Below are 13,191 nucleotides of genomic sequence, written 5' to 3'. Positions count from 1 at the left end.
CACACCCAGTTAACCAAGAACCGCACAGCAGAGCTCAGAGGACCCAATGAGGTGTCTCTCCCCATTTTACAAGGGAGAAGACTGAGGCTCTGGGATTGAAGTCACCTGCCCAAGGTCACCCAGGTGATACATGGTGGAGGTGTGCCCAGGCTGACGGGCAGGTGGCTCACTGGGTGAACAGAGTAGCCCTGAAACCCAAGGAGGAACAGTTGCTCCCCAGAGCTGGTGGGGACGGTAAAGCTGAACAAACCCCAGCTGCTCAAAGCATGGCATCAGCTGGGATCAGGGCCCCGAGGAAGCTTAGTGAAGAAACCAATGGCATCCCAAACAGCAAGCTCAGTGTTTCCTGGGGCAAGGAGGGGTCATCCCCACACAGGGGCAGGCCAGGGCAAGGGTGTGTGTGCTCTTTGGCTGCTGACCTAAGGTGCTCGGCCTGCTGGGCTCTCTGATCACAGAGCCCAGGGCAAGAGCTTCTGGCCTTACCTTTCAGGGAGGTCAAGTTTGGTTTGCAGAATTTCTTGATGAAGCCATGCCTAACTCCACCTAAACTGTTTGGCAAGGGAAGCTGGGGAAGCTCTGACCCACAGTGGTTGAGATCAGGATCACCTGGCCCCCTGGGGAAGCCCCAGGCTGGCTGGACCCCGAGGCTGGTCCAGGCACAACAAGCCATTATTAACACGTTATCTGCACCTGGCATGATGCTGCTGTCATGTGCCAGGTGGGAGGATAAAGTGAGGGCCACACAGGGAAGTCCTTGGAAAGTAGCAGGCCTCCGATAAAAATCAGGAGGATGACAATTATGATGAGTATGTGATCCCCACACTCTGAGGACTTTCCATCTAAAAAAACTATGTGGGGAGGCCTGAAGACTGCACCTGCTCGGCTCGCAAGGTCACCCCAAAGTCTATTTTCCCCATATAAATACACTTTTGAAAAATAATGTACGGATTTTATAAAAAAGGCATTCATAAAAAAGTAAAACACCAACCCCATTTCTGGAGTTAAAGGGTTTCTGATGCTGTACAAGTCCCAAGGGCACTTTGGTTTTCTCTTCATCTGCAAGGCCTCTTGGATTGCAGGGACCAGCCAAAGTGCTGTTTGTCTCATCGCCCCTGGGATGGGGCCATGATAGCACTGTCCTTGCTCATGTCTCAACTTCTCTGTGTCCCTATCTCCACTCTACCCCAGACCCTCAGCATGGGTCAGGCCTCAACTTTGCCTATTGTCCCATCAGGTGAGGATGAACTCCTGGGCTGCTGCTTCTGTTACCCCACACCAGAGGACCCATGGCCTTGACCCAGTGTCTGGACTCCCACTTGTTTCCAGTGATTCCAGTTGCCGGCTCCTCTGTGGACGCCTGGCTCCGACCTCGGCAGATTCAGTCCTGAGTTCTTCCTGAAGGTGGGACCGGGTCTCACACAGGGCCCACCACACAGAGTGGGCTCAGTGAATGTGTGTGCATGGAAGGAACCTGCTACCTCTGCTCTGAGGGCCAAGGAATGGCTTCCCGGGTAGGGAAGGGTCTAGCTTCATGAGGCAGTGGAGAATTGGGAGAGCTATTTCTGGTGCTGTCATGCAGATCCCCCTGGCCCCCAAGCCTTGGATAACGACAATGGCAGCAACAGGAGCAGCACCCAACACATCAGCAGTGCACGGCGTTGTCAGGTACTGTTCAAGGAGCTTCCCAAGAGGCCTATGAAGTGGGTACTATGATCAGCTCTGTGTTCCCGATTTGGAAAGTAAGGCACACAGACGCGAAGTGACTTGCCCGAGGTTGCTGAGCTAGGCAGTGGGGAAGCCAGATAAAGCTAAAGCCACTCCTCTCCACTGGCTCACTCAGCTTCCTGGCTTCCAGGCTTTTCCTTTACACAGAGGAGCTGCGGAAGGCGTCACCCTGGGGAGGACTGAGATTGGGTCCCTGACCCTCAGACTGGTGAGAGACAGACCACAAACACCCACAGAGGTGACCTTGCCACATGGGGCCATACCAGCCTGTTGAGCAGAAAGGCAGGCTTTGAAGACTGTGAGCCTCTGAAATAGGGTATCCTACCCAGGGGCTGGAGACTCTGTGACTCACTCAGAAAACATCCCTGGCCACTGCCCGCTGCAGCCCCATGGCTCTCGCCTGGAAGGATGTTCTGCAGGATGGAGGCCTGAAGGACCTGGAAGGCAGCTTCCCTCTCAAAGGCCACTTTGAAGTAGACTTCCCTGTGGGGGAGGGAAGGGGTAGTGGGGGCGACGGAGGAGAACAGCATAATTCACATGGATGACGTTTTAGTAGGAATCAGTGCTGGGGTGGCTGGGCATCCCACCCTTCCAGAACAAAAAGGCTCTTCAGGACTCGGTGGATGGCGAGGAGTGCTTGCTGATGGGGTGGCACCTGAGACCAATATCCACAGACCAAGAAGGAAGGCCAGCTGAACAAGCCACTTGGGAAGATGGATGTGGATGGTGGTGGCCGTCTGGCACAAAGCTTCAGGGGAGGGCTGGGTCAGTCTGGACCACCTAGAGTGGGGCCTGCTGTGGGCCTGCCTCTGCTGGGCCAATGCCAAGAGAAAGGTGCAGGGAAACTTTCAACCCCCTGGTGGAGATAGCTCTGGTTGTGGCTGAAACACCTCAGCTAGAGAAAATCTCAACTCCAGGAGAGAAAGGTGGGCCTAGAAGACAACCAACAGCCAAGCCTGAGGAGAACTTGCCAGGATTAGCACAAAGGTGCTATGCACAGTTCTGAAAATGGGTTGAACTTTAAGGCCTCAACTGGTGCTTCATCTGCAGAACTCAAGTTTCCTCGGGATGCATTGAGTCCGTCAAGAACATGCCTCGCTTTATGGCATCCAGAAACACACAGACACTGTCAGTTTTGCAAAGCAGGTGACTGGCTGATATTGTTGGCATCTGGTCGGGGGTGGCCTGCCAGTTGGATTTGCAAAGGGGCTGAATAGTGTGAGGTAGGACCAGGGTGCCACAGAGGCATTGAGACACCCAGACACCCAGCCATGGGCCGAAGGCCACAGGCCACAGGCCAGCCTTCACTTATTCTCTGCAATGCAAGTTTTTTAAAAGTTACTATCATACTCCTAACTGCGAACACATAACAAAACCTTCCATGTGCACCCCTAAAACACAGTGACAGGAAATGTTTTTAGTGTTATACTCCTCTGGATCCAATGAAGCTATTTTTAACCACCTTCTCAGACTTAATTTCCAATTTTATCCTATAAAGTTCTAATTGATTCCACCTCCCCTAATCTCTCACTTGGCGAGGCTGTGAAAAACATGAGGCAGTTGCTGACGGGTTTGAAGTGGGGTGGTTTTTAAGTCTTTGCATGCTGCTCACATCACTCTCAGCACATGCCTTCTTCTCAGGTCTTAGCAGCCTCTCAGCAAGGTCTGTACACTGTGCCCTGGAGTCCCATAGCCCCCAGTCATGACACTTGGCCTTTCCCTTCAAGAGTGCTTTCTTCAGTGGGCCCAAGGTATGCCCCAGCTGGGCTCTGATGACACACCCTGGAAGAGCTTTTCTCACTTAGCCCACGATCCCAAGCTGGGGAAAGGATATGCCATCTCAGCTCCATTTCCGTTAGTGACATCAAGGGTCCTTTGCATCCTTCATGTGAGCTGGACTGGAGACCACTCTTCCTTGCTTCCCCACCCCCTGCCCCCTGGCTTTAACACCTTTCTGTTTTCCTCATGGGCCACATGTGTCCCTCCTGCAGCCTCGCTCTACCCATGTGATGGCATGGCAGAGGAAGATCTGCAGAGTCCCAGCCTGGCCTCAGGAGCCAAGCAGATGAGGAATTGGGGAACCTCTAAATCCCGCCTTACCCCCCACCCCATCACCACATATCCACATGCCAGCCACCTGGAGCTTCACTCATTCCCTGGACATGCCCATGGCCTCTTCAGAGCCATAGGCAGCCAGGACCTCTCTTCCTCCCTCGGGTGGGATGGCCCTGCCAAGCATGCCCTAGTGCTGGCCACCACCTCTTGTCAGGGGATTTTGCGCTTAATGAAACTGCTACACTACGAGCCTGTGTTATGGCTGCCAACCTACGCTCCCAAGGGCGGAGCCCATATCCATCTCAGTGATGAGGGTGGTCAGGGCCACAACTAACATTCGTTGAGCAGTTACCTAGGGCCAGGCATGGGTCAAACATTTCCCAGATTCATCTCCCTTAATTCTCATCATGAATGTGGCAGGCAGAGTCCACAACCACCAGCACTTTACAGATAAACATACCAGGGCTTAGAGAACTGAAGGGATTTCCCCAAGGTTGCTCAGAGGATAAGGGCCAGGCTCAAACTCAGAGCCTAGGCTCTCAGAAGCCCTGACTCAGTTCCCTGGCATGCCCCTGCAGTGCCTATCCGGCAAAGAGTGGGAGGAATAAACAAACACAGTGTTTCTTTCAAAGCTCTTCAGTGGCCCAGGCCAGCTCTAGGTGAGCACACTCCAGTAGTACCCAGCATTGGGGATTTTGGAGTCTAGTGGCCTGGCCAGGGCTTGAATGGCTCCAAGAGCCAGGATCCCCGGGAAGGCTCTGCAATGTCATTAATCTGGACTGGAAAAGAGGTCCATTATAATTATGTTTTTAAAAATCCAGCACCTGTTGTCCAACTTCAAAGGGACCAAGTACAGATGACGGGTGAACCCACAGTGTGGCTTACCTGAGTGAGGACATCCAGCTGGCCCACAATGTGCTCCAGCGTGCTGGTCAGCGTCTGGGGCACGCTCACGGGCTCCTGGGGCTGGCTCTGCACAGACTCCACACTCCTGCCTCTGCCTGGGGGGCCAGGGAAGTCCACTTCTGGCTAAAGACAGAAAGAAAAAAGTTCCTCAGTCTATCCAGTGCTTGAAGAAATACTGTGAGAGGAATAGCCCCTCCAAAAGATGAAAGGGAAAACCACCAGCAAACTTGAGAAGGTAAGCTGCAAGTGTCAGTGAGAAACAGCAGCGTGGCGGCGCTCCCACATCTGGGTCCACATGCACACCTTTCCAGGCAGAGGCCTTAAGTGAGGAGTGGAATCAGAACGCCTCGTGGTTCAGGCAGAAAGGGGCCTGGGGAGGAGGGCAGGTAGGTCAGTGAGTGGCCTCAGTCTGCTCTTGGAGCCCCACAGGGAAGCTGGCTGCCTCCCATCTCTTCAAGCAGCTGGCACCCACCAGCAGGCATCCAGGTGAGTCCAGAGATGCTGAAGCCTGGCCTGGGCCTGAAGTTCCTCCTCTTCCTGGTCAGTTGAACTCTAATTCCCCACCCCCCAATATGGGGATGTGTCAGGCTTCACAAATGCCTTTCCCAGGCCCGAGGAGCTGTGGCCCAGAACCTGGTGGCAGTGTGTGTGTGGCAGGGAGAGGGGTGTTCCAATCCCATCCCGTCCCAGATCCCCTGGAAAAACAAAGATTTCTGTGTGCATGTCCCAGGCTGGCACATGGCTGGCAGGAATCTGAATCCACAGGAGAGGCACCCCAGGCTGCTTCAGATAGGACTCCAGGAGGTGAGGGGCTTAGTGTTTCTGCCTAAGGCCCTTCAGCCCCCAAATTCAGAAAAGTCAGCTCCTTGTTCTATGCACAAAGGCTTCTGTGGACTGAGGAAGTGCTGTGCACATGTTCAGTGGGCGGGATGCTGGAGCCATGGGTGTCCAAGGGCAGGGCTGGTCTTAGAGCCTGCAGTTCCTCTGTGGACTTGTTCCCACGGGAATGTGGTTCAGCACGTGGACCCTATCTGCATGTTTTCCTTTATTAGGTAAGTATTCTATTCTCATAGATCACAAACTTTCAAGGGCATGCTGATTTGAACTTGGAAAAATGCTGGCCCTCGTGATGGCTACAGGAGAACCTGAATGTAAGACATGAGCCAGAGGGATGTTCTTGAGAACATGAGCAGCACCGTGTCCACACGCCTATCATCAGCATGTCGACCACTTCCGTGGCCATTTCCACAACTTCGGCCATCAGGGCTGAGTCTCTTCCAGTCCTCCAGGAATCAACGTGCTTCAGATCTCAAAGCTTACCCAGAAGCCCATCCCAAAAGGAAGTTTCAGAAGTCCACCAGCCTTGCCAGGATAGACTTCAGCCTACCACAGTGGCCCCCAGACTAAGGCAGTTCTGTCAGGAGACACAGCAGAGTGCAGTGGTGAGGAATGGTGACTCAGACACTCACTGACCAGCTCTGGGCCTCCACTTCCTCATCTAGACTAGGCCAGTCCTTCAAATGGCTGAAGCTACCAGCAGGCCTTTCTTAAGAAATGTTCAGTGCTGTGCCCACTCCTTCCAGAGGAGCCCCTAACCTGTAGACACACACACTCCTCCACTGGAGGAAGGGTGTGAGCAGGGAACTCTTCTGTCCCACAGCCAGCATTGTCATGGAATGGGTCAGAGTCTGGTGCTGCTGGCTGCCTAGGAAGGAGGGAATGGAAAATCTGAGTTTCTGCAGAATGGCCCAGAAACGGACAGTGCTAAGCTCAGCCTCTGGAAGCACAGTGGATGCTGCAGGGAGGCAGGGTGAGTACCACTGACTTTAGCAATAGAAACCCTCCTGGATGAGCCAAAGTTGAGCCAGCTCCAAGGGAGTATTAAAGACAGCAGCCGCGGGGCTCCAAGCTAGAGAGGTGGCCTTTACAACTGAGGGTTGCAGCAGCCACCATGTTTTCCCACCTATACCACACTTTCATGGGCTGTCTCCATTTGACAAGAAAGAGAACTAAGGCTCAGTCAGAAAATGACTGTCCAAAACTAACCAGCCTCAAACTCTAGGGCTGTCTGGAGCCATTTCCCTGCCTCCTTGCCCACTCTCATCAGAAAACATCACAGCACTTAACACTCTAGCAGTCCAGTAATTGCCATGGTTTACTTGCCATCCACTGTGTGCCCTCATTTAATGTCACCTCACTTAATACATGTAACCTCACTTCATCCTTATGATGGCCCTTCCCAGTAGGCATTATTAACCTTGTTTTTCAGATATGGACACTTGGGCTCAAAGAGGTTAAGTAATTTGTTCTAAGTTACCCAGCAAATAACAGAATTGGGATCTGAACCCAAAATGCAGGCTCTTCCTGGGCATGAGACAGCCTCTGGCAGGTGACATTGACTGTAGCTGGGCTTCCATGTGCACAACTCCTCTCCAACGTCCCCGTAGAGGCCTCTGAATCCTGGGTCTAATGCTTTTTGCGTTACTTCCTCAACCCAGCTGCCCTGGAATGATTGCCCAGCACAGAGCTGAACTCAGAGCAGGCCCTCCACAAACACTCAACACCCCAAAGAGCAAAGCCCACCGAGGTAAACTTTCTGTGTAATGAAACCTCCCCACTGTCTGCACTGTAGCAAAGGGCCAGCAGCCCCGCCCCTCACAGCTCTGGAGCCACTCACCTGCATGCCAGCACTCCGGAGCTGTGGCATTTCCCTGAGAGCTGGGCAAATAAGCAAGAAAGCAGAGATAAGAAAATGACACGCAAGAGTGGGAAGAGACAGTCGTACCAGAGCCATGAGTAATGACAGTGGCAGAATAACCCAAGCAGCATTTAAATGCAAAAGTCACATCAGCGTTTTGTCTGTTCAACATCAAAGGGTCCTAGCGGTTTTGCCTGGTGGTTCTCAGTTAAGTATAACATGAATAAAATAACACAAAGAGGCCAGACACGGTGACCTACCCCTATAATCCCAACACTTTGGGATGCCAAGGCAGGCGGATCACTTGAGGTCAGGAGTTCAAGCCTGGTCAACATGGTGAAACCCTATCTATACTAAAAATACAAAACTTAGCCAGGGATGGTGGCGGGCACCTGTGATCCCAGCTACTCAGGAGGCTGAGGCAGGAGAATCACTTGAATCCAGGAGGTGGAGGTTGCAGTGAGCTGAGATCACGTCACTGCACTGCAGCCTGGGCAACAGAGCAAGACTCCATCTCAAAATAAAAAGTAATGCTCACTAAAATAACAACAAAGATTAACCCACACACATACCCGTATAGATGTACATCAATTCAAGAACATTTCACTTTTGCCAAATATAAATATCTTAATACCAAAACAAAAAAAAGGTGACTCTCAAGAGATGGCTCTAACTTTCGGAAATATCACTTGGGGCCTGCAGGTGTCTCCTCTCATGCCACCCTGGGGTGGGACTCTGGTTTCTTACAGTCGGTTAAGTGTTGCCCACCTCAGTTCCTGTTTCCCCTGCTGCCTGCCTTTCATACACCACCAGGAGCTCAGCACTTCGCACACAGCAGGAATTGCCTAAATATCTGTGGCTGATACTCAGCCACCCAGACACAAGAGGAACCAAACCATAACATTTCATTAAAAACAAAAAGAAACAGCTTGTAGATCTTCCTTGTGACAAGAAATCAACCCATCTGGAGTTGACTTCTTGAGAGGTCTCTGAATTGACCGTGATCTCACTCTTCCATCAAGATACAAGTATGGCTAAGGAGCTGCTGCCTAGGATATATAAAGCTGGGGAGAGTGTTAATTCCATCCTAACAAGAAAAAGACTGACAATCTAAAAGAATCATAACTTCTCTTAAATCAGTGAGCTGAAGTCACAGAGCAACCAGTAGCCTGAAATCTATGGAAAGACAGACACTTCCAAGGAAAACAGAAAGTGAGCGTCAGCTGTGGGTCACCTATGGCAAAGCATGAAGAGAAGAGACACCAAGTGCCATACGAGTGGGTAAGTTATAGTTTTAACAAATTGCTGGAGACCAAGTGTAGACTAGGGTAAGAGTGCAGAACCCCCAGGTGCCACAGGCACAAGTAGAGCTTGAACCCATGCACAGGTTCTTCTCCACAGACCTCTCCTGGGCTTTCATAACAAACAAATGGGGGCAGAACAGTAGATGGGAGAAAACCATTCCTGGAGGTGCAGGCCTAGGAGAGAGGAGTGAGCAAGGAAAGATATGAAGCCCTGCCAGGACCTCTCCCCTGTAGAACAGCATCCTAAAGCTACCAGGGAAAAGCAAAGATAAAAACACCCCTCACTGAGGGAGAGGCAGGAAACTATCCTGAGCTGAGATTATCAAGGTCTCCTTTCAATGAGGAAGGAGCAGGACCGCTAAGAATGTCTGACTTTTGAGACTCAGGGAGACAAGAGTCTGCCTAAGACTGAAGCTGGGTCAAGACAACAGAGCCCACCCCCAACCCCTACGAAAACAAAAAACAAAACAAAACAAAAAAATAGCAAGCACCAAGCAACAGCAGCCTATCTAGGGAGGAGGGCCAAAAGCATGGAAAAAAGCATGCCCCTCTGAGAGGCAAGACCACAGGGCTGGCTGAAAGGTGAGAGTGAGGAAAATGATTGAGAAAATCCTCTATCACCCAGACCTCAACCTAGGTACATTAGGTAACACTAAACTAAGCTCAACTCCTGATAAGACTATTTACCTCAGTCTTTACTGTCCTAAACATGATGCCTGGCATTTAATAGAAAATTATGAGACACAAAAAGGCAGGGAGAAAAAAAACCCCACCATCAAGAGACAAAGCAATCAGTAGAAGCAGACTCAGATGACCTAGATGTTGAAACTATGAGATACAAAATTTAAAATAATTATGATTAATATGGTAAAGGCTCTACTGAACAACACACATGATCAAATGGAGAATTTCAGCAGAAAGGCAGAAATTATACGAAAGAGTCGAATGGAAACAACAGAAATAAGAAACCCAGTAACAGAGAAGTATGGCTATAATGGGCTCAATGGGAAAATAAATTAGTGATCTTAAAGATAGATCAATAATTCCTCAAACTGAAACACAGAGGGCTAGAACAGAGCTTCCATAAGCTACAGGACAATATTGTCTCTAACACATGGACAACTGGAATCCCAGAAGGAGAAGAGAGAGAAATTAGATATTTCTTTTTTTTTTTTTTTTTTGAGACGGAGTCTGGCTCTGCCGCCCAGGCTGGAGTGCAGTGGCCAGATCTCAGCTCACTGCAAGCTCTGCCTCCCGGGTTTACGCCATTCTCCTGCCTCAGCCTCCGGAGTAGCTGGGACTACAGGCGCCCGCCACCTCGCCCGGCTAGTTTTTTGTACTTTTTAGTAGAGACGGGGTTTCACCGTGTTTTTAGTAGAGACGGGGTTTCACCGTGTTAGCCAGGATGGTCTCGATCTCCTGACCTCGTGATCCGCCCGTCTCGGCCTCCCAAAGTGCTGGGATTACAGGCTTGAGCCACCGTGCCCGGCCGATATTTCTTATAAATACAAATTTGCTGGTTAAAAAACTGTCAGCTTTGGTTTGTCTAGGGGGAAAAAAGGTCTTTACTTCCCCACCATTTCTAAAATATTTTTGCTGAGTACAAATATTGGGTTGGCAGTTTTTCCTTCAAACTTTAAAGATGTTACTCTTTCAGTTTGTATAGTTTCATGAGAATTCTTCATAATTCTTACATTTGATCCACTGTATGTACGTTTTTTTTTTCTCTGGCTACCTTCAAGATTTCTTTTTTAATCCTTGGTTTTCAGAACTTTGAATATAACTCATCTAGGATTTTGTTTTGTTTTGTTTTTTCTCCAGCTTGTTTGTTGTTTCTCTGAGCTTCTTGGAACTATGGTTTAATGCCTTTCATTATTTTTTGAAAATTCTTGGCCATTATCTTTTCAGTAACACCAAAACAACATGAAGTATATATTATTAATAGTTTCCTAGGGCTACTGTAACAAATTGTCACATTTGATGGCATAAAAGAATAGAAATTAATTCTCTCACAGTTCTGGAAGTCTGAATCAAGGCAGGGCCACATTTTCTCTGGAGGCACGAAGGGAGAATGCTTCCTCTTTCAGTTTCTGGTGACTCCATAATTCCTTGACTTATGGCTACATAACTCCAATCTCTGTCTTCACATGGCATTCTTCTCCTTTCTCTGTGTGTCTCTCTTCTGTGTGGCTCTTCTAAGGACACTTGTCATTCAATTTAGGACTACCAATCCAAGATGATCTCATCTTGAGATTCTTAATTACATCCACAAAGATCTTTTCCCCCAAGTAAAGTCATCTTCACAGTTTCTGGGGGTTAGGATGTAGACATATCTTTCAGGGAGGCTCCCATTCAACATACTACAAAATGCTTAAGTATAAATCTAACAACATATGTGCAAAATGTGTATGTTGAAAACTACAAAACACTAATGAGAAAAACTGAAGACCTATACCAATGAAGAGATACACCGTGTTCATGTATTAAAGGCTCAACGTTGTAAATATGTCAATTTCCTCCCAAATCACCTATAGGCATCAAGAAGTTGATTCTGAAATTTACATGGAAAGGCAAAAGAACTAGAAAAGCCAAAACGATTTTGAAAAAGAGAATAAAATTAGAGGAATCACACTACATGATTTCAAGACTTAGTCTAAAACTATATTAACCAAGACACTGTGATATTGGTAAAAGGATAGACACATAGATTAGTAGAACAAAGAGAATCCAGAAACTCTAGACCAGTATCTGGCCAATTAATTTTTAACAAAGGTGCACAAACAACTTAGTACAGAAAAGTTAGTATTTCCAAAGTTGATTAAACAATTGGGTATCCAAGTGCAAAAAAATGAACTTCGGTACATACCTTGCACCACATACAAAAACTAATTCAAAGTGGATCATAGAACTAAGTGTAAAACCTAAAACTATAAGGCCGGGTGTAGTGGCTCATGCCTGTAATCCCAGCACTTTGGGAGGCTGAGGCAGGCGGATCATCTGAGGTCAGGAGTTTGAGACCAGCCTGGCCAACATGGCAAAACCACGTCTCTACTAAAATGCAAAAATTAGCCAGGTGTGGTGGCAGGCACCTGTAATACCAGCTACTAGGGAGGCTGAGGCAGGGGAATCGCTTGAACATGGGAGGCAGAGGTTGTAGTGAGTTGAGATTGCGCCAACGCACTCCAGCCTGGGCAACAAAGTAAGACTTCGTCTCAAAAAAAATAAAAAACAAAAAGCCAAACCTAAAACTATAAAACTAATATACATTTTTCCTGTAAAACAGAAGATCTCTGTGACCTTGGGTTAGGCATATTCCTTAGATATGATACCTGAAGTATGATCCATATAAGAAAAAATTGATAAAATGAACTTCTTCAAAATTCAAAACTTCTGCTCTTTTTTTTTTTTTTTGAGATAGAGTCTTGCTCTGTCCCCAGGCTGGAGTGCAGTGGCGCGATCTTGGCTCACTGCAAGCTCCGCCTCCCGGGTTCACGCCATTCTCCTGCCTCAGCCTCCCAAGTAGCTGGGACTACAGGCGCCCGCCACCATGCCCAGCTAATTTTTTTGTATTTTTAGTAGAGACAGAGTTTCACTGTGTTAGCCAGGATGGTCTCGATCTCCTGACCTCATAATCTGCCCATCTCGGCCTTCCAAAGTGCTGGGATTACAGGCTTGAGCCACTGCACCTGGCCAAAACTTCTGCTCTTTGAAAGACATTGTTAAAAAGGATGCCCGGCCAGGCGTGGTGGCTCATGCCTGTAATCCTAGTACTTTGGGAGGCCGAGGCGGGCGGATCACCTGAGGTCCAGAGTTTGAGACCAGTCTGACCAACATGGAGAAACCCCGTGTCTACTAAAAATACAAAATTAGCCGGGTGTGGTGGCGCATGCCTGTAATCCCAGCTACTCAGGAGCTGAGGCAGGAGAATGGCTTGAACCTGGGAGGCGGAGGTTGCTATGAGCCGAGATCGCGCCATTGCACTCCAGCCTGGGCAACAAGAGCGAAACTCCATTTCAAAAAAAAAAAAAAAAAGGTGTTCTACATCATTAATCATTAGGATAATGGAAGTTAAAACCACAGTGACATACAACTCTATGCCTATTAGAATAGCCTAAAGGAAAAAAAAAAAACTGATCATGCCAAGTGTTGGAAGGGAGGTGGAGTAACTGGAACTCTCATATACTGCTGGCACGAATGTAAGACGGCATAACCATTTTGAAAAGTTTGACAGTTATTAAAAGGCTAAACATACACCTATTATATGTCCCAGCCATTCCATGCCTACGTATTTACCCAAAAAAATGGAAGCATATTTCCATAGAAAAATACATACATGAACGTTCATGGCAGCTTTATTTATAATAGCCAAAAATTGGCCGGGTGAGGTGGCTCACGCTTGTAATCCCAGCACTTTGGGAGGCCGAGGCGGGCGGATCACGAGGTCAGGAGATCGAGACCATCCTGGCTAACACGGTGAAACCCCATCTCTACTAAAAATACAAA

General features: G+C 48.7%; 1 protein-coding gene across 6 annotated transcripts in view; it reads right to left on the bottom strand.

The window, feature by feature from the left end:
• The window catches only part of POC1A (POC1 centriolar protein A), an 81,407-nt gene that overhangs the window by 16,484 nt on the left and 51,732 nt on the right, over window positions 1-13,191 (bottom strand). For all 6 annotated transcript variants that reach the window (XM_073010106.1, XM_007984463.3, XM_038003852.2 and 3 more), the window contains one exon: window positions 4,666-4,809. In XM_073010106.1, coding sequence (XP_072866207.1) covers window positions 4,666-4,809 — 144 coding nt within the window. The remainder of the gene's footprint in view (window positions 1-4,665; window positions 4,810-13,191) is intronic.

Source organism: Chlorocebus sabaeus, chromosome 22 (assembly GCF_047675955.1).
Source record: "Chlorocebus sabaeus isolate Y175 chromosome 22, mChlSab1.0.hap1, whole genome shotgun sequence".
Lineage (NCBI taxonomy): Eukaryota > Metazoa > Chordata > Mammalia > Primates > Cercopithecidae > Chlorocebus > Chlorocebus sabaeus.
Note: the sequence above shows the minus strand (reverse complement) of the source record. Positions and strands in the feature narration are given on the sequence as shown.